This window comes from Haliotis rubra, unplaced genomic scaffold (assembly GCF_003918875.1).
Source record: "Haliotis rubra isolate DU_JTF1 unplaced genomic scaffold, ASM391887v1 Scf398, whole genome shotgun sequence".
Classification (NCBI taxonomy): Eukaryota; Metazoa; Mollusca; class Gastropoda; order Lepetellida; family Haliotidae; genus Haliotis; species Haliotis rubra.
In genome coordinates, this window is record NW_025767077.1 from 676616 (window position 1) to 698280 (window position 21665).

Genomic DNA, 21665 nt, shown 5'->3' on the forward strand with positions numbered 1-21665 from the left:
AACAAATTTGTGAATTCCCATTCCAATGCCAACGCATGTGTCCAGAGTTACAATCACGAGGAGTGAAGTCAATATCACAAGGTATCAATCTGGCTCTTCCGATCCTGAATCTTACAACACATTGGAACAAGTGTTTTAGAAGAACTGCTTAATACAAAAGAATGTGAGATGAAATAAAAAGATGATTACAAGAAAAATAATGATCAGAAAACAAAGTATTTGAAAAACTAGATGATTAGCTGCATAAAAAATGGCGTCATTTGTTGAAAAGTACACTTTCCTTCCTTGAATCCATGAACTAACCAGATGGGCTCCTGCACTAGATGAGACAAGAAATGCTTCTTCCTTGCTTCCATTTCACCAGGATACAAGCGACTTTTTTCAACGTCTTATCTCTGTAAGCATGGACTCGGTATCAGGAAAAGATATGCCACAACAATATCAAGAACCTAAGCATGTTTTTGGGTGTCGGTGATGGAAGATAGACTTGTTCAGATTCCGCCAGAAGGATTGAGATAACTGACACCGGGGATCACAGATAGCCCACAGATAATGTTTTACACTGCAGAATTTCCAAATCTCCTGCAACTCACAGGCTTGAAGATACCGAATTTCCAAAGCAGCAGCTCCCCCTGGTGGTGTATTTTTACCCCCTCTGTGATAAATAGCATGTTTTTCGTTCACCTTCACTGATGTGAATTACCAAGATGTCTTCACAACTTTTTCCCATCTTGACGAGGGATCGGCTGGCATTCTCACCAGTTTGGCATAGTTGGCAGATTACACCCTTTCCTACCTCGTGTAGTCGTTATACAGCTTATGCGTTCTTTATCAAACTTGTTTTGAATGCCTCGCAACCTATTGCGCCTATTTTTGTTAAGCATGCTTTTGGGAAAGTTTTTCCCCAGCTCTTTATCTCTTTCTTGGATATAAATAAGTCTCAACTTGTAGGGTCTCTCGACAGATTTGTTTTTGTCTTGTTGCAATGTTTTGTCTGTGGTTGTCATTCTGGTTTATAGTGTTGCACAGGCGATATGCAGTGTTTTTCCGCCTGCTGTTCTCGGCAGCTGGAGAAGGTTGGCAATGGACGTAGGAGTAAAGACAAACAAATAAGGGATAGTTGGAGTTGGGGATCGCAAATAAATACTGCCTTTCAAACAAGTTCATTCTCGGAATTATTAAACCTGTGAAAACAATAATAAATACTCCTGCAGACTTTTGGAGATGGAGGCAGCTTTTAAGTTATTTTCGTTTTGAGTGATGGCAGCATGATTGATAATGGAGCTGTGTTGAAGCTTGTGATGAATTATTCCTGCTTATGTCTCCGGGGCGAACAACATGAAGTGTTCCGAAAGAGATGTTCTATAGCAAGAGCAGGTTGTTGGGATTTTTTCAGGTTTATTTATTCAAACATGGACGTGTCTATTTAAAAAATAACTTGTAAGGATGTATGTGTCTTTAGATGTGTTTGCCCCAGAGGTGTCGATCAAAAATGAATTGTGTTACCAAGTATCATTTGTTTTATCAGTCTATATTGGATCCCAGATCACCACGGTCCGCCATATTGTGTGTTACTATTGCCTCGGAAATAGGACAAACTGCTACCTAACATTCATGCTATCTTTTTTTGTCGTTGCTTAATGCTGCATTGAGCAATATTCTATCTATATGACAGCTGTCTGCAATAATCAGATACATTCCAGACAATCCATTGTTCCATAGCATGATTACTGATCCACTCAAGTGGGATATGACATCATCCGAATCGCCAAGTGTAGTGCATGTAGGCATAAACATTGAACTTACGACTGATGGGTTGCATTGGTGCATGTTTTACATGGATAAATCAAGCCCTGTAAAGGCTATTGTATTCCTAGATGTCTCACTTTTTAACTGACTTTCATGATAAATGTATTCCTTACCTAATTTGACCGCCTCCGTGGTGTTGTGGTTAGAGCGTCCGCACGGAAAGCAGAAGGTCGCGGGTTCGATCCCCGACCGCGTCATACCAAAAGACGTTATAATATGGTACTTGTTGGTCCCTGCCTGGCGCTCGGCATTAATGGGTACAACAAGGACTGGTCGGCTAAGAGTCAGTATAATGTGTCTGAGTGGGGTATTCATGCTTCCCTGCGGCATGGTATCTCAGTGGGCTAGCACTATAAAACCAACTTAAGTCTGGGCTAGTACAAGCAGCCGCACATACACATACACATGCATGCACGTCGTCATATGAGCGAAATATTCTCAAGCATGAAGTTAAACCCAATTTCACCTCACCTCACCTTACCTAATTTAATGACAAATAAAATATATTTGATTATTAAGACCTTTTTGCTATGTGTTTTGTGGAATTATGATGTGCAGTAACCGACATTTATTAATGGATGTAACAAACTGGTTTGCTGTTTATATTTTTTTGAAATGCCTGTAACAAACTATAGTAAAGAACTGAAATTAATGGTCCCTTTGAGTTTGTTAAAACTGAGATCCGGGTTAGAATTGGTCTTCAACAACCCATGCTTGTCGTAAAAGGCGACTAACAGAATCAGGTGGTTAGACTCGGTAACATGTTGACACATGTCATCATGTCCCAGTTGCAAAGATCAATGCTCATGATGTTGATCACTGAATTGTCTGGTCCAGATTTGATTGTTTACATGCTGACACCATATAGCTGGAATATAGCTGAGTGTGGCGTTAAACAACAAACAAACAAATGTTAGACCTGTATATTACTGTATTAATGATTTACTTGGCTAAGTAGACAGTTGTAACCTTTGTCATTAGAGACTCTTTGGCGGTGGAGTAGCCTAGTAGCGAAAGTTCGCTCGTCACGTCGAAGATCCAGGTTCGATTCCCCACATGGGTACAATATGTGAAGCCCATTTCTGGTGTCCTCTGCCGTGATATTGCTAAAAGTGGCATAGAACCATACATTCTCACTCATTCACTCATTAGAGACTTGGATAATACTATAATACTATTATTGGATAATAATAATTTATATGTTACTTACCTGTAATTTTGTATTAAACATTATGATTATTGTTTACAGGTTCATCCAGTGAGCGACTTGCACCGACAATCCCTCTCACACCACCTCCTCCTCAACAACCAACACCACCAGCAACTACATGTAACGGCACTGCAGTTGTTACAACAACACCCAGTACAACAATCAGTGTAACAACTGCAACAACAACAACAACAACCTGTAGCACGCCAACAACATCACCGGCATTGACTACAACTACCATATGTCGGCCACCCTCACGGCCTCTGGTGTCTCCGGTGTTGAGCCGCCGACCCACGCCAACACCGCCGCCTCCGCCCCCACGCCAGTCACCCCTTCCCCCACGCCAGTCACCTGTACCCATTCCTAAGCAGAAACTACCCCCACCCCCAGTGGTAGTGTCGCGAGAGCCTGTCAAGGTCACCCCTCCACCAGTGAAGACCCCGAGGAGGGACGAGTCAGCACCTCATCTACATCCACACCCACATAGTCATCCTCATCCACACGCCCCTCACCCACATCAGCATCAACATCAGCGTGATAGAGAGAGGGAGAGAGAAAAGGAACAGAGGGAAAGAGAGCAACGTGAGAGGGAGAGAGAAATCTCCTCTCATCATAATTTATTCCCAGGGTCATTGCCCTTCTCAAAGCCATCTCTCTGGCCACCGTAAGTATCTTTGATGACTTTTCAAAATTTAAAGGCTTTCAGTTAAAGGTCTTTCCAATAATGAGGGGGGCGGTGGGGTAGCCGAGTGGTTAAAGCGTTCGCTCGTCACGCCAAAGGCCTGGGTTCGATTCCCCACATGGGCACATTGTGTGAAGCCCATTTCTGGTGTCCCCCCGCCGTGATATTGCTGGAATATTGCTAAAAGCGGCATAAAACCCAACTCACTCACTCACTCCAATAATGATGGTGTTCAATGTGTTGATTCTTGTTGTGATTTTCTGTGATCAGCAAAAATATTTTTTTTTTAAAGTATCTGAAGATACTTTATTGGAAACGTATCTCTATAGACAAATTGTTGTAAGGATTTTGATGAAGCTGTAAAATATGACCGCATCTTCCTTCACGATTATATATTCGCAACATGTAACATTTTTCTGGTTTGTTTTCAGTTCGGTCAGCAACCACCTGTACAGTGGCCATCATCCCCTTGCTCACTCCCCGAGCCTCCACTCCCCCAGCCTCCACCCCCTTCATCCCCACGGCCCCTCATTTCCCCCTCACAGTGTCGCCCAGTCCCCCATCCAACATACGACCCCACCCCATCCTTCACACAGCATGTTCGCACCCCCCATACCGCCAGGACCACCACCGCTAACGTCAACCGCTCTCACCCCAGTCGCAGCTCCAGCCAACCACTTCGCCAACGAGCCTATCATCAGAAGTGAGTTCATGTTTCTTTCTTTCTTTCTGGAAAAAGGGCGGTGGGGTAGTCTAGTGGTTAAAGCGTTGGCTCGTCATGCCGAAGACCTGGGTTCGAATCCCCACATGGGTACAACATGTGAAGCCCATTTCTGGTGTCCCCTGCCGTGATGTTGCTGGAATATTGCTAAAAGCGGCGTAAAACCAAACTCAGTCAGTCAGTCAGTCAGTCATCACAGGTTCAAATTCAGAATTAACTCTGATAGTAATCTAAGGGTTTGGGGGCACCATTCTCCTGCTTATTAATGTCACCAAGTCGAAGTCTTGCATCACTTTGGGTGTTCATTAAAAATTAACTGACATGTTGTGAAATGACTGCAGTACTGTTCTGAACTGGTTAATCCCACTGATTCTGGTTCAGGCTGGTTGTGACTGGCTTTAAGAACTTAATGACATTGCATATCCTGGCACAGAGAATCAGCGCTAAAAACGAAGGAAAAAGTTTTGATTGTGTTATTAATTTGAAAATTTTCGTTATCAAAGCACCTGCGACATGTGAAACTTGATAGCACAAAATCTTAATCTTCATTTCATCTTTCATTATTAGATCTTTTTCATAAATGTTGCACTTCCTAGATTTTTCAAAATGTCTTCACTGTACTCCCCACGCTACTGACAGCGCTACATGGCCCTGTATGCGTGAATAATTCATTCTATTGGCGACTGAAAGCTTTCTATCTTTCAATCCCTCCTCACTTTTGGCAGGTTGGAAAAGTGCTTGGCACACACACACACTGGGAATACACACCCTCTCTCTTGAAACTTTTAAACAAACAATGATGGCAAGTTTGCCAGCAGGCCGCCATGACGAGTGGCTATCTGTGGCACACACAGCTGGGTAATGTCACATATCCGCAGTGTCTGTCGGCACCTACAACCTCAGCATATGTTACCTGGAATTAAATGCAATCTGGTGTTCGTTTCAAGTAATTAGACGGAAAGCGGGGGTCATTTGGTACTTTCATACATACCAAACGTGTTGAAATTGTCTTTTTAAAATAAGTTTCATCGTGGACATTCTGTTTTGTCTGTAAGGAAATTATGGGATTCACATCACATGTATTTGTTCGTGGGCAGATTATGCAAATATTCAGTACTGACAAAGCAGAGGAATAGTGTTAGAATACCGTATTTATCTCAATATGGGTTGTGATTATGAGAACAGCAATTTTAACTGGAGCTGAGGTGAGGTGAAATTGGGTTTAACGTCGTGCTTGAGAATATTTCTCTGATATGACGACGTGCATGCGTGTGTATGTGTATGTGCGGCTGCTTGTACTAGCCCAGACTGAAGCTGGTTTTATAGTGCTAGCCCACTGAGATACCATGCCGCAGTGAAGCATGAATACCCCACTCAGACACATTATACTGACTCCGAGCGACCAGTCCTTGATGCTTGATACCCATTAATGCCGAGCGCCAGGCAGGGACCAACAAGTACCATATTATAACGTCTTTTGGTATGACGCGGTTGGGGGTCGAACCCGCGACCTTCCGCTCTCTAGGCGGACGCTCTAACCACTACACCACGGAGGCGGTCAATTTTAACTGGAATCTGGTTTTAATATATTTCAGTATTTGACTGTTGGGAGTCGTTGGAATAACTTGATAATCCCAGTCAGTATGTTCAACATGTTGCAAGGTTATGTTCATCACTCATGAAGATCCGGGTAGAATTGGTCTTTAGCAACCGATGCTTGTTGTAAGAGGCAGCGAAGGGGATCGGGTGGTCAGACTTGCTGACTTGGTTGTAAGAGGCAGCTAAGGGGATTGGGTGGGAGTGAACCATGTGCGGAGTGAATGCTTTAGTGATTCGTCTACCCTACACCCCTTAGTCCAGAAAGAAGGTTAACGTCTAATCACCTTCTGTCAGTAATGGAGAATTTGTGAGGTGGGTCAGTTATTACGTGGTATACAGTAATCCATTTGTCTGATACTGATCCTCCTCAACCCTGTAAATAATGTAGTGTTGTCAGTATAATTGTATTTGAAGGGGAGAGCTCTCGTCAGCGGTGGTAGGATAATAGTATTTGAGGTTAAGTGCTTGGTAGTGTGTACCACATAACCAGACATGATCTTTTTACAGTCAAGTCTGTTTATCACTCCACGTTGGTTAGTTTTTCAACAAAGCTTTTAAGATCAACTAGAAGTCTGATTAAGTAATTGGATGAGCGATGTCTGTGTAAAATACCCCCTGTTGATCATGTGTCGGATAAGAGCAACTTGGGGTATCTTATTTGGCGGTACACCATGTTATGGGATGTTTTTCTCGTAAATTCAGCCCCTGGGGAAAGTATTAGTACTATTACCAAGGGAAGTTTTTCCCCTACAGTATGGGTCTTTGGGTCTAATTTTATTCATTTTGCGAACTCTGTCCTTCGTGATTTCCGAGATAAGGTTGTTGAGTAATATGTGTGTAATCACGCCTACCAAATAGGTAAATTGCATTATGAGATAGTAATCTTGTTTACCTCTAGTACAGGTGGCAGTGTCATCTAAGGTGTTAGATTTGCTATGCAGAGTTACTTCCCTTGGGTATACCAGAAACTGGGTTCAGGGTTTCAATCATAGATAAGTCATCTTGTTTCTATCACAAATGAAATATTGTTCAAAACAGCGGGATTCACTGTTCACTTGACGTTTCTGTGGCAGTCAAACGTATTGATGTGTTTTCGTTTCCTATTTTGTTAACACAACATGTTAGTTGAAAGTATGATGAATAGAACATAAAATTCATGTCATGGATTTTTTGCGATTTTATTTTCACACCATGAATTGTTTGAAAAATAGCTTTTTTCTGTTGAAATGCGTCCATAGTTTCGTGAGGTTAGATTTACTCAACCAAAACATAAGGATTTGTTGTCACAAGTATTTAGAAAACAATGCAGATTCATAGCTTACAGCTTGGGAAAACGATCTCACAGCATGAACTGAAAAAAATAACGTTTCAAGAAATCTTGAAAGCTTCTTGGTCTCGAGATGTCAGCGCAAACAGTGGAAGTCATTAAGATGAAGAATGAAAATAGCAACTGCTAACGATATCTATTCAGCAGGTTAAAGAAATAAACTGCAGAAAAGAAAGTGTTTTGCCAGAATTGATGTATTTCTGTGTTAAGATACAAATGTTTTGGAAGGGAAAAAGTGGTGTTTTTTAAGCATTAGAGACATTCCACGTTCATCAGGCAAGTTGTTTTCAGTGTATAGATCAGCTTGGAATTGTCATTGGCACTTTGCTTGTTGGAGGTAGACTTTTCCAATTGACTCTTCCATGTATATAGGGGATTGATGCAAAAAGTATTTAATCTACTGTGAGGAATTTTACGTTATCATTCAGAAGTAAATAAATTGGTTGAAATCCATCAGTCTACGTGCTTGGTCATAGCATGTATTTTTTATTTTAGTGATATCATAAACAGACTGAACAGAATTTGGATTGTTCATGAATCTGAGATGTTTCATTTTGATTTTTACTGTTTTTGAAAGATTGCGTCATGTTGATAAACACCCAGGTCATTTATTAATAGACTCTAAAATGTAGTATCTTCAAAGTTTAGCAATAGAAACCCCATGTAATCTTGGGGGATAAGAACAAGAGAATTATTGTACAATTCTTGTTTTGGATTTGTATCAGACTACATACTGCTGAGCAGTTATTGTGGGGTAACTTGCCACTAGGATGTAATGGGAGTGAAAGTGTTTTTGGTTTTTCCTGTCGAGCGAGCTATCTGCGATGGCATGTGGTGCGAGGTCTGCGGTAGACTGATAGGGATTTCCGTTCATCACCGCACCGCCTTGGATTGGTTCCCTTTCTACTTACAGTGATATGACATCCCTGAGGAAATTAAGAGCTTAATATGTCATTTCTGGAGTGGCAGACTACAAGTTGAACAACAATGTAGGGTCTGTTTATGCGTACAGCATATTGAGATGGGATGCTTCTGTTGATATAACGCCTTTGGGTGGTATATTTGACAAATTACGCTTGTTTACTTGATATGTATATGTTATTCGTGGAGAATTTGATAATGATAAAAATAAATGGCGAGATGTTGTTTTCAAATGTTTTAATGCACTGAAAATAGAATGGTTAGTGTCATATCTTTGCTCCCAGTAAATGTAAATAATGATTCATTGTCTGGGTAAAATTGGCCCTTGACAAGATTTATGTTTGTATTGGTTGCCAGTCGGCCATGTTGATTGGAGGTAAAATGAATGAAGTGAAAGGTGAAGGTCATGCTGTAACAGTGTAAGTAGAAAGGGAACCAATCCAAGGTGATGCTGTGATGAATCTTTCAGAAAGGTACAAGATATTCACTCCATGTAGAAAGTTGTTGTTTACTCATGGATTCAGTGGAGTTGACTTCTGCAACGGAATCCGATCTCACAAGAGAACGTGTCTGAGACTTGCATTATTTCCGGGTTCCGCCTACAAGCTGATGAAGCCATGTGAAGCTATCCCGAAAATTTGTCAACAATTAGTCATAACTGAACATTTTGAATGCCACTTTCATGATGTCATTCTTTTCCAGATCAAGACTTTCTACATCAGGATCTCAATAATCGTATCCTAGCCCACAACCGCGAGACAAGTCAGCCAATCGGGCCAACCCCCTACATCCGCAGCGAAACAACTCATCACCAGCATCAGCATCTTCACAATCATCAACACATGCATCAACACTACAACGCCCTGGGGCCGCCACCCTCACTCGTGCCGACCCCACCCCCTCATCTGGTAGGAGACGCATTCATCCATTAGCATCTTTGACGATCAAGCATTTGGGCATCTCAGAATGCATTCACGGAATTCATAGGGGTCTCTCAGTATCTTAGGAGAATATTTGTGTCTTGGTGTCAAATAAGAGACTATTCGGATGTTGGTATTATCGGACACTATTTGGATCTTCATGTAATTTGAGAGAATATTTGAGTTTTAGTATCACATGAGAATTATTGGGTCTTTGTATTATGTAGGAGACTGTTTGGTCTTCGTACAATGTGATATCTTGTTCTTTTTATCTTGGGTATTGCAGAAAGCCTTTCTCATTCAGTGACTATGAACAGGAAATATCCATGATTGCTACATATAAAAATGTGAAAATGTTTCATTTCACACTGGACTAATTTCAGTGCTTTTCTCTTTCAGTTTGATAAAATTCCAAAGGCATACGACAGTCTGTATCGGCCAAGTGTGAGTATATCATGTCTTGCTTAGATGTATTGCCATATATTGCTGTAGGAAGCCATGTCCCATTTGTTGGTCATGCTATCACTGAAGTCCCTTATGCAAACTATTAATGACATTTGGGGATTTCTCCTGCCATTTCTTCAGACATGGCACTATATCGACCTGGTCTGGCTCCATCCTTCCGCTGTATTTCATCACTTAAAGGGCCAGTGATCCACAACCATTAGTAGTGATAGTCTAATGTTTAAAGTGCTCCACCATTTTGAACATTGGTTCGTTTCCTCCAGGGTGCGTTAGGGCAGTAGGGTAGCCTAGTGGTTAAGGCGTTTTCCCATCCCACTTAAGACCCGGCATCTTTTCCCAATTGCAACATGGGCACAATTTGCAAAGTCCATCAGTCTGGTGTTCCCCACCGTGATATTTCTTGAATATCGCTTAAGATGGGATAAAACCAAACGCACTCACTCCAGGATGTGTTTGCTCAAGATCCTTGTTTTCTTGTTTAACACCACACTCAGCAATATTCCAGCTATATGAATGTGGTCTGTAAATTATCATGTTGCCCCTGACAACCAAGTGGTTGATATTGTGAGCATTTATATGCATTTAGGATATAATGACATGCAACAACAAAATTCGTCACCCGATCCCATTAGCGTATTGAAACCTTGATGAGGGAAGCCAACCAACACACTTACCATTCTGTTATTTGTGAGTCCAAATGTTGACTATGTTCTTTGTTTGTTTAGTTGATGCCGTCACCCTACCCAGGGTTCTCGTCTCTGCTGCCCCCAGGACCTACTGCCAATCACCTCACCTCGGGGCTGCACGGTGCATTCCAACCCAAGGTTAGGGTGAGTACATCATGGTTATTCCTCAACTTCTTCACTGGGAGCGGTAGATACGACTCATAACATCATACTAAATAGTTAAGACATTGGTATAGTTGCTTCATCATACCATCACACTAAGCTTGTATAGTATACGGCTAAAAGTAGAAAATGTTTCTCAAGCAGCAGATCATCACTTTCGAGAGATCTTCACATCAGTCATATTTATTGTCAAGTAAACAAAAATATTCATAAAACATAGCTAATTATATGTACATAATACCGAACTAACATGGTATACGAGGCCAGAGGGATGTATGTCCAGTAACGTTTATTTTAAATCTTGGTAGAAATAACTTTTGCTTTTAAAAATTAATACTTCCTAATGGCTTCCTCATTTTTTAGCAAAATATGCCTGAGAAACATTTTTTCTTCTTTTAATGCAGCCTTTTGCTCTATCATTTCATTGTCATGTCTGTGGTGGCATGTGATATATCTCATATTGTCACGGTATTATATTCAGTGGTATTTTGAAGAAAAATTTACAGTGCCAAAAGAATCAAAGAATTATTAGTTTTTTAAGAACAGGATCAGGAACTGTGGGTGAACAAGTTGTCAGGCTGAAATTGTGAAGGTTGACACTGAACTAGGACAATTAATTAGGGGCGGTGGGGTAGCATAAAGGTTAAAGCATTCGCTCATCACGCTGAAGACTCAGGTTCGATTCCCCACATGGGTACAATGTATGAAGCCCATTTATGGTGTCCCCTGCCGTGATATTGCTGGAATATTGCTAAAAGCAGCGTAAAACCATACTCACTCACAATTAATTTAGACACAATATGGAGTATGCACTGGACTGAAAGTAACCACATTGCAGAATTTTTAGAAAGCTTACTTGGTGAAAACGTTCCTCTCTTAGAACAGACATTCAGGCTTACCTGAAACCAAATACACATACTTCCTACATCTCTGCCCTTGTAGCAATTTGGACATAAGAGTCTCAAACAGGAACGTATGTCATTAAAAGGCCTACTTCCCCAAGTACTTAATTGCCCAACTTCTTTCTAACATAAGTGTTTCTTGAGATTACTATCACAGCTTTTTAACTTAAAGGAAAACATAACAGGCGCCTTCCATAATATGATTTTAACAATTATCAATGGAACTTTTCGAGTATGAGAGTATATTCATTACAAATGTTCCTACATCGATAGCATCTCAAAACAAAGGAAAACGAGAGCGTAACACTTGCTGCTTAGTGACGGACATATTCATCAAAGAAAGCGTGATTATCAAAGGATGCAGAGGCAATATAATTGTTCCTTGTTGCAAGATAAAACTTCAAAACACTACTCCATTGGCAACTTGAGAAATTCTGGTGTTTTTTTCGGAAGGAGGTTTTTCGTTGATGTTCCCATCGGTGCCGAGCAGATCAAATGCTAACTGTGTTGACTGGTGACTTTAATGTTAGCACTTTGTTTGGAATTTCAAAGACTTGCCGAAAAAAACGTGAATGAATCAAAGTGACAAGTTGAAATTGATTCTTGTTCGTATACTCCCCAGACACTTTGATGTCCGCTCAGAGATTCAGAACTGTAGTTCAGAAAACATGACGTGATTATCTTTATCTGTGACACAAAGCTGCTGAATTCTTTGATGCCGTGGGTTTTCTCGGTTGTAATACTAGGAAAAAACTTCCTTTTTTTTCTTCGGAAATGAAATCCAAACCCTTGAGTAACAAGTTCAGTATTACTGTTTTATAACCGACTTTTTCTGCTGGGCTTATTTTCATTCTCCAATGTTTATTTCTTAAAAGAAGTGTTAATTAATTGCATCTTGTTCAAATTTATCAAGATTTAGTTGCAATTGTAATTATTTTTCACTCCTCTAAGAACAGTCTTTCTTTCTTTTTTAAATTTGAAATATTATCAGAGAAAAGGATAATAAGTGTTCAGGCAGACATGAGGAAAGAGGAAAGCAAAAATGTTTTGAAAAACCAACTCTTTCTGTGAGGTTTGAAGAAACTTATTTTCCTAAGCTACTCTTGAAATAGGCCAAGGGGCACACTGAAATGTTTTTGAATTATAATAATATATTTTGTTTCTCATAGGAAATAAAAGAGCTTGCTCTCATCTGACACTTCAAAGTTATTTGGAAATAAATGACAAACTCTGTTAGTACTGCAATGTTTTCATTTCCCTGAGGTCTTCGTTTCAAACAAAAATCTTTAGCCTTTTCAACAAAAACTTCTTGTAATTGTGAAACAAACATCTCTGAGCCCAAAACCCAGTATCACAGTCTGTAGGACATCTGTAGAGATTGAACAGGGCAAGGAACATTCTTGTATGAAACATTTAAAAAATAGTTTGTTATCTTGAGAATTGGGAACATAGCTCTTACGAGATCATTTGTAACTTTTACGATCCAGCCACATCACTCCAATCCTAGTGTGTTATAGCTCAAAGTATGGTCTTGTGGCTAGCTGTCCTTAAAAGTCATTAGCCATTTTCAAATTTCACTGGCTTTTATGAGCTTATAATTCGAGACATTTGATTCTGCAAGAAAGTTATATCCAAATTGCAAACGATGAGTCAAATATACGAAGGGGCGTAAATCTGGTCATGCAACTTTGGTTGGCTATGGATATGAATTTTAGTTACTAATTTTGTTTTATTAAATGTAAAGACATAGGAAAACTTTTGATTATTATTCAACAAAGAAGTGCTCATAAAAACACTATGGCTAAAATTTCAATTGATAATTTTGCTAACCAAAGACAAGAGCTATTTTGCACACCATTCAATGATTGCATAGCACCACAAGTTGCCAAACACCTCTGATATATGTTTTACCTATCTGCGTTTCAGTCCATGCAGCCGTCAACGTCCTCTGTCCTACTTCCATTGAGGGACAGAGACAAGCCCCTGCCACCATCGACTTCTCTCCCGCAGCAGAAAGTAAGCTCTCATTTCATTCCTCTAACAGTCATATAGCCTGTCAATAGTGTCCTCATTATAGTAGTGGTGTGTAGCTGTTTACTGACTCCGTTGGGCTTTACTGCTTTCATTTCATCAGATGCTCACAGTGCTGTATTTGCAGCTGCATGCATTCATAATAAGTTGGGAAGGGGCCGGTAGACAAGTTGGGAAGGGAGCGGGTAGACAAGTTGGGAAGGGACCCGTAGACAAGTTCATTCTGGCAGCATTTCAGTAATGGAGGACTTATGGGACAAGAAAAACTTGATGTACTTTTTTAACTTGGTAAGCAAAGCGTAGATCGATGCTCATGCTGTTGATCACTGGATTATCTGGTCCAGACTCAATTATTTAAAGACCGCTGCCATATTGCTGAGTGCGGTGTTAAACAACAAACCAAACTTAGTAGGCATTCAAGAACATAACATCAGTACAGCCTGCAATGCTTGGAACACAAGGTCCCTCTGCTGTGCTAATCTGAGCTGCATGATATACTCGGAACACATGCATATTTTGCTATGCTCAACCCATGAGAGCATAGATCCTGCTATGACCAACCAGGCAGTCATTGACCTATGTGGGCGGTGGGTAGCCTAGTGGTTGAAGCATTCGCTCGTCACACCGAAGACCAGGGTTCGATTCCCCACATGGATACAATGTGTGAAGCCCAATTATGGTGTCCCCTGCCGTGATATTGCTTAAAGCGGCGTAAAACCAAACTCACTCACTCACTCATTGACCTATGTTCTACCTAAGACAGCACAGAGCCTGCTGTGTTTGACACATCAAGAGCATTGACATGCTCTATCCACATCAACATCCCCCTACGTTGTGGAATCGAGTTAGTTTCCCCCAGCAGAATGGACTTGTAACAGAGTAGTGTGTTTCGCACATGGCTACAACAATTCACCATTTGTACAAGAATGGGCGATAAAAACTTCAAAATATCCACGAAAAAAGTCACTGAAGGAAAAACAATGGACCAAACTTGATCAAGAACAAACTAATCAATTCTAAGGCATGGCATCATTGTTTCAAGACAAATTTGTGTTCACAAGTAGCTTCAGGTTAACAGTCTAATTTTGTTAGGTTTTTTTTACGAGAATACAAGTAATACAATTTATGGGTGCATGATGTCCAGGTTACAAAGGACGAAGCTTCTCGACTGCTTTACAAAGATCCCTATGCAGTCTCTTTGAAATTCTCCAACAGATGTCTTCATAGGGAGTTTGGATCCCAGGAGGACTTGATTTCTTTCAAATCAGGATTCTTCGGAGACTGTCAGCTTTATGCCTTCAGGCTCATTCACTTTGTAATTTGCATACAAAACACATTTTTACGAGTTGCGAACTTTTTTAATCAAAACGCAAGGACCCTTCAGGTTGAAGTCCATACACTACCGAATATCTTCCTGGAATTTACGTCTGGCAATATGCATGTCTCCTTATCCGAAGAGCTCGTCTTTGAATATTGATTTACACTCTGTGTTTACTTCAATGGTAAAGAGGAGGAGAAAAAATTGTGAATGCTCCACGCATTGCCCAAGGAGGGTATTTATCACCACTGAGTAAGGGTAATTAATCCTGCGTAGCAAGGATGGTGGAAATTTATTTTTTGCCAATCTCTGGAGAGATCTTGATTATCTTCCTATAGACGTGGAAGAAGTATCAAAGGAAAACGATGACATGTTACACAGGGAAATCAATAAGAAATCTTTAATGGATTTCCTCGGGGAGAAAATGATGGTTGTCGAGGACGTTTTTATGCCGACTTGAAAACCCTTCTGTCCCTGATAGCTTTTAGTGCTTGAAACTCGTTCTGAAAGCAAAGATGTTTTCTCCAAGTCGAGTCAAAGACCATCGGGGTTGGGCTAAGCATTTCTTTTGGAACCAACGGCTATGCAAGTAATGATTCGCAACAAATTAACATTCTCCAAACTCGTTCTTTACTAAAGTGCCATCTCACATAGAGTACAATGGAAATCGTTAAAAGCTATGCGATCGCAACCAACTGTACTCGTGTTGATGGTATTGAGATATTGATATACTTTGCATGAAGAGCATCATGAATTGTGTCTGCGTTACGGGGATGTAGCCTAGCCTTGAGAGACATCATTAGTGGTGATAGTTAGACGTAATGATCTGGTGGTGTAGTTCCATAATGATGAATGAGTTCACTTGCCAAATTATTGTAATATTTTTGTTTTATTGATGGGCGAAGTCGTAATGACGTTTAAGGAGATGGCTGTTTTTATGGGTTTAAATATTGCATCACAATTGGATTTTAGTATGGAATGCAGACAGAAACAATTGAATCATTCGGAATGAGTCCCTTTTCCGCCATATTTGTTTCATAGAGAGAATGAAAACTGGGATCAGTTGTTCCATAGACTTGCTCAGCTCACACCTGGTTGAATTTGTACATATGCACCAACTGTGTAGGCCACTGTTATCAATATTATTCTGTTGATATTGTGTATGTTCATTTTTATCACAACCGCTTGCTGAACGTATCCTTAAGCATACAAAAATCCAAAATAACAAAATGAGTAATGAAGCATAAAACTTAATGGATGCTATAATGATCTATCAATAAACAAGAAGTCGTTATACATAAAGTCATATGCTTCATTATTGAATCACCAACTTCTAAAGTACCTGGGGCAGTGGGGTAGCCTAATGGTTAAAGCGTTGGCTCGTCACGCTGAAGACCCGGGTTCGAATCCCCACATGGGTACAATGTGTGAAGCCCATTTCTGGTGTCCCCCGCCGCGATTTTGCTGGAATATTGCTAAAAGCGGCGTAAAACCAAACTCAGTTGGTCAGTCTAAAGTACCTCAAACAATTTTAAAAAATGAAATCAAGATAATTATCTCCCTTTTCACTCTTCTTTGCAGAAGTCCGGAAAATGGTGTGCAGTCCATGTACGAGTAGCATGGGAGATTTACCATCATCAGCAGAAGCAACAGAATGACCCAACAAAAGGTCTGGAGGTGAAGCCAGGCGACCCTCTGCGTCCCCCTAGTCATCTAATGCCAGGTCCCGCCCTCCATCCTAGACCCCCAGAATTAGGAGGAGGTAACCCAGGTTCTCTATTGGGTAAGTCACTAAGAGTTGTTTTTGAGCATAATAATAGGTCTTACCGTAAGATTTTTAAGAGTATTCAGCTTTGTAATTATTTTCACTTATGTTTGGGTGAAAAGAATTTGCCAGAGGATCTTGCCACTTTCCCTTGAATATCAAAAGTAGGTACCCGTGCAGTATTCATACTTTTCCCAAAAAAACCAATTTGATTTAGATTTGTCTCTCTGGAAGGTACTTAAATACATTTAGAAGGCGTGCTATCAAGCATTGAAACATTTGATTCATTTTAGAAGATTATTTGAAAATAATAATATTCTTCTATTTTTCAGGTGCTCACTCCAGAAGTTTATTAGAAGCCCATGGTTCCAACAGCTTCCTAAACCCTCATATAGGTATGTAGAAGTGTTCTTGTAGGTTCTAAGATTCTGAGAACATGTTTCAGAAGGAGAGGTTAATATGGCTGTATTTAATATAGATTTTAAAATGCATGTAGGTTTGCCAGCCTGGGTCAGTGTATAGAGCCCAGAGAACGGATTAATGTGGATTCTATCCCCTGCCTCTTTGTAACAAAAGATGTTGGTAGAGGTGTGACAGTGCAGAAATTTCACGACATTATAAGTATCACGATATCTTGGAACAATACGATTTGATTCGTTATTTGAGGCGGTGGGATAGCCTAGTGGTTATGACGTTCGCTTGTCTGGGTTTGATTCCACACGTGGGTACAATGTATGAAGCCCATATCTTGTGTACCCCGCTGTGATATTGCTGGAATATTTTCTTCAGTTATTTTCTTTAAAAACATTTGATAGCAAGTAACAGTGTAAATTTTGACATAACCATCAACTTCTAGTTGAAAATTTTAAGTTTAAAAATTTTAAGGTCAACAATACATATCATGATACGAAAAAAAGTATCACGTTTATTGATACTATGATATATTGTCACAGCTCTTGATGTTGATAAACAGTACTGAGTCAGTCTTAGAGAACATGGGTCTAAATTGAAAATCAATGTCAAGCTGCTGCATGGTCTAGCACCATGAAACTGGCATTAGCCTGTAGTAGTATCAACAGATGCACTCAAATATTTTTTGTTTCTTCTTCTCACTTCATTGACTGTTAAATGGGTGATCTGGTCAAAGGGAGATAATTGATGACTGTATTTTGTTGTTACAGGAGTTCCATCATTCCCCAGGCCATCCCCGTATCCAAGTTCAGTTGGTTTCGGCGGCCTTGGTAGCCTAGGTAGCCTTGGTAAGTAGTTCATTCGCGTAGATCACCTTCCAACTCGTTGTGTAAGAGCTTGACAACCCCTTGAAAATCGGGGTTAAAATTGGTCTGCGGCAATCCATGCTTGTTGTAAGATCAGCAGGATCGAGTGGTCAGGCTCGCTGACTAATGCATGTCATGGTGTACCAAATGCATGATCTCATGTTCATTGTGGATCTCGAGTCTTTGATACCGATTACGCTGATGCCGTGGTCTAGTGGACAGAGTGTCCTCCCATAGAGCTGAGGGTTGTGGGTTTGATCCCAAATTTTGGCAAACCAAAAAGGATTAAAAAGTTTGTAACAACATTTCAGGGCCATTTCTTCAGACGATGATGCCAGTGAAACCTAATCTGAAACTAGTGATTCTGTTTGACATGCCATTATGGCATGCTGACACTCACGAGGCAGCACAGACCTTAATAATTTGTTCAATATTGTGGTTAACTGGGTGCATCATCAATTGTTTTGTACATTTTAGGAGGTAGTCCATTTGGTACTGGTCGTGACGTCACTGCAATACCGGGGGTAACACCCCCTCACGAATGGAACCGTCTGCATCGAACACCTCCGTCATTCCCATCATGGCCGAAGCTGGATCTCGACCGAGAGAGCGAGAGGGAACGCGAGCTTGAACGAGAGAGGGAGAGAGAACGGGAACAAAGGGAACGGGAGCGAGAAAGGGAACAACGGGAAAGGGACCGAGAACGGGAGTTAAATGAGAGGAGGAGAGAAGAAGAAAGAGAAAGGTGAGATAAACTTTTGTATCTTTCGTATTTTGGTCTGTTATGAAAATGAATTGGTCATATATGAGAGATATTAAAATATTAGAAGACATCGCAAAGAAATGCATAATTTGAGAAATCTGTTTTTGGTTTTGCGACACTGTGATATGACAAAAACAAGATTCGGTCACTAATCTTCCTATTTAAATCAGTACTAGCGTTAACATAGTCACTATGAAAGAGGCATCTGCCAAAGATATAACTGGGTGATGTTCTCAGAAGCAGTTGAGGGAGGTAATAATTTCCTTTATGGTGCCTTCATTTGTGTTTCTTACTTTTCCAGGGAGCGTCGGAATGCCGAGTCAAGAGAACGTCTTAACAGTTTTGTGGACATTGAAAGATCTCGGGACAGATTTAAAGAGCATGAGCGTCGGCGATCTCGGTCAAGGTCAAGGTCACCGATGCGAAATGGCCGTGTAGACTCTGCCAAATCGGACACTAGCAGTTTAGAAAGGCAGAGTATAAAAGTTAAAGAGGAAAGGAGAGATGAAGAATTTATTAATAATATCAATAACATGAACGCTGAGCGTGAAAAATTATTGAGGAACAATTTAGTCGGCCTTGGACATGTGCCTCCAACCAACCCAATGGTTGGGTTTAATATGTTAGAGAGAAATCGTGTGCTTGGACCACATTATTTTCCAATGGATCGGCCACCTCATAGTCAACCTTTGTGGAACCCATTCGAGAAAGGTTTATCCATGAATCCTTTGGACTTAGATCGAGAGCGAATGGCAGCCCTGAGATTCACTTCCCCAATGGCTGTGATTGAGCAGGAACGTCTCAAGGAGCAGATTATGCGAGAAGAAATGGAGATGAGGAGCCGGTATCTTGACCGCATTCCATCGTACGATAGGTTCGCCTTTGAGCAAAGCAAGCTGCCTATGAGGACACCCGACCCTTTGGGGCTTCCTCCTTTCTCAAGGACAATCAGTCCTGCAGTGAACCACAGTGGTCACGGACACTCCCACCACAACCATAACCACAACCACAACCACAACCACACCGGGCAGCAAGACGGCATCCCCTGCCATCATTCCCGGGGCTCCCCCGCCTCTGATACCATCTGCCTCCGCAACTCATTCTCGTAGTCATAACAACTCGCCAACAAGCAGCAAATCAAAAGGATGCAGTCCGGCTGACAGTACGAGCGAATTAAAAGACAAACGGGACACGAGTTCAACCGATCCCGACGGTCACTCGCGGTAGTGTCAGCTTTTTTATTGTGATGGGTTAGAGAATCATTGGTTGCAAAGTTAAATGTGCAATCGTGTGTGTATATGTGGAATTGTATACTCTGTGGATGTGCTGTCTGTGTTCTTACCATGGTCGGATATGTGCTAATTGTGAAACGGGACGACCACAGTCGAGAAGGCAACACAAGTCAAACAATATGCAAACTTCCATACCGATTCCTAATGGAAAGTGCTCAGGCAACATGTAAATCAAGTGCTTACAAAGCCGGACAAATCACTGGCGTAAACGTGTGAAAACAGGAATTTTCCCTCAGGAATTATTCCATTAACTCATGCCAAAAGACAAAACTCTACTGGTCAAAACCATTTCTTGTTGAGTGTGGCTGAAATGGCTGCCTCTGTTAAAGTGTGATACATATGATATATTCATCTGTGCAAACTTTTACTACAACTTGAGCATTAAAAATGCACCAATAATGCAGAAATGGCACAGACATGTACTGGAAACTGGAAGAGGTTTCAAGGGAGATAACTCTCATCTTGGTCATTCCTGACCTCACCTTCTGTATCTGCCAAAGCGTTTTGTCCATTGGTTGTCGAAGTAAGATAACTGTTTTACGGAGGTAGCCTGAGTGATTTGGTCGGCATCATATGCAATCCCAGAATGCAGTGTACATGCTGCAACCAAGTGCAGAATTGTTGTGAAATGCAATGACATTTGAAGGATGGCAAAGTTGTATAATTTAAATTATTTATCATGTGGTAAATTTGGTGTCTCAAAGAATGGACTCAATCTCTGCCTGGATCGATGTGAAACTTTAAGTTTTGTAAAATATGACAAATTATTTTTGTCGCTGTGTTCTGAAATATTGTTTTCACTGCACCAGGAATTTATGGTTTACTAGTTAGAATGAATTTCTTTTTTATTTTGATATACTGGTATGGAACCATTATATATTAAAGACTGATTTCAGCTCTAAGAATGTTTTTTCTCCTCCTGAGAGGCAGTTTGGGTGACCTTTGATCCAGAGGTCATCCTCGAAGCTTATATGTACTTGTATATACTGTATACAGTGTTTCTAGACACAATAGAAACATCTTAATAAACTCTTAAATTAATTGAACTGAACGTTCAGCCTCATGGTTATTGATGTCTGGGATTTGGGTGAAAATGTCTGTCTGATGCTGTACAGATAGTTCAGTTTAAATCGTCAGGGAGCAACTGGAAAGATATACACAGCCAGGAAAAAACAAGGGATATACATGGCCACAAGTTCATTATTCCGAGAATAATGAAAATGGTTACAGCTTGCCTGATTTCTGCGATAATCGATTTACTCTTAAAAAAATAAGTGGGGGAATTCCATTTTTAAGTTATGAGTGAAAAGATTGGGAGATAGATCGGAGTCAGTCGATGTTGATATGGTAATAATGAATGTTTTGAGAGTGCATCACCACTTGCACTTCCTTATGACCATAGTTGTTTATACAGTAATCGCTCTTGAAAGATGATTGGTGTAGGACATGAAATCTGCATGTGTACGATTTTCATATTCAAACAAATAAAATGGCTAGAAACAAACACTAACAACCGTGTGATGCAAGACGATTGTCAAAATTAATGGTTAACAGTGATTTACCCACCTTGAAAAACGTCAGTATCAAGAATGACACCCCATGCATGGGGCTACCACGTACATCCCATGCGTTGTGTTTTGGGGTGGTGATAAAGAGAAATGGTGGTGCATTCATAACATGTCTGTATTTGAAGTTTAACGCTTATACTTCCTATCCAAATTGAAAGTTTGGGTTCCCCTGCTTGTTTTTTTATTGGGGGTAGGGAAAGTATATTACAATGTTGCTAGTCTGAAATGAGAGGTGGACAAGATGAAT

General features: G+C 40.6%; 1 protein-coding gene across 5 annotated transcripts in view; it reads left to right on the plus strand.

Moving 5' to 3' along the window:
• The window catches only part of LOC124286983 (autism susceptibility gene 2 protein homolog), a 249675-nt gene extending 228774 nt beyond the window's left edge, over positions 1-20901 (plus strand). For all 5 annotated transcript variants that reach the window (XM_046723445.1, XM_046723447.1, XM_046723448.1 and 2 more), the window contains 11 exons: positions 3059-3683; positions 4133-4404; positions 8972-9177; positions 9589-9633; positions 10380-10484; positions 13331-13420; positions 16335-16536; positions 16851-16913; positions 17700-17777; positions 18273-18540; positions 18860-20901. In XM_046723445.1, the coding sequence (XP_046579401.1) occupies positions 3059-3683; positions 4133-4404; positions 8972-9177; positions 9589-9633; positions 10380-10484; positions 13331-13420; positions 16335-16536; positions 16851-16913; positions 17700-17777; positions 18273-18540; positions 18860-19667 (2762 nt within the window). In that variant the 3' untranslated portion in view covers positions 19668-20901. The remainder of the gene's footprint in view (positions 1-3058; positions 3684-4132; positions 4405-8971; positions 9178-9588; positions 9634-10379; positions 10485-13330; positions 13421-16334; positions 16537-16850; positions 16914-17699; positions 17778-18272; positions 18541-18859) is intronic.
• The last annotated feature ends 764 nt before the right edge of the window (positions 20902-21665 follow it).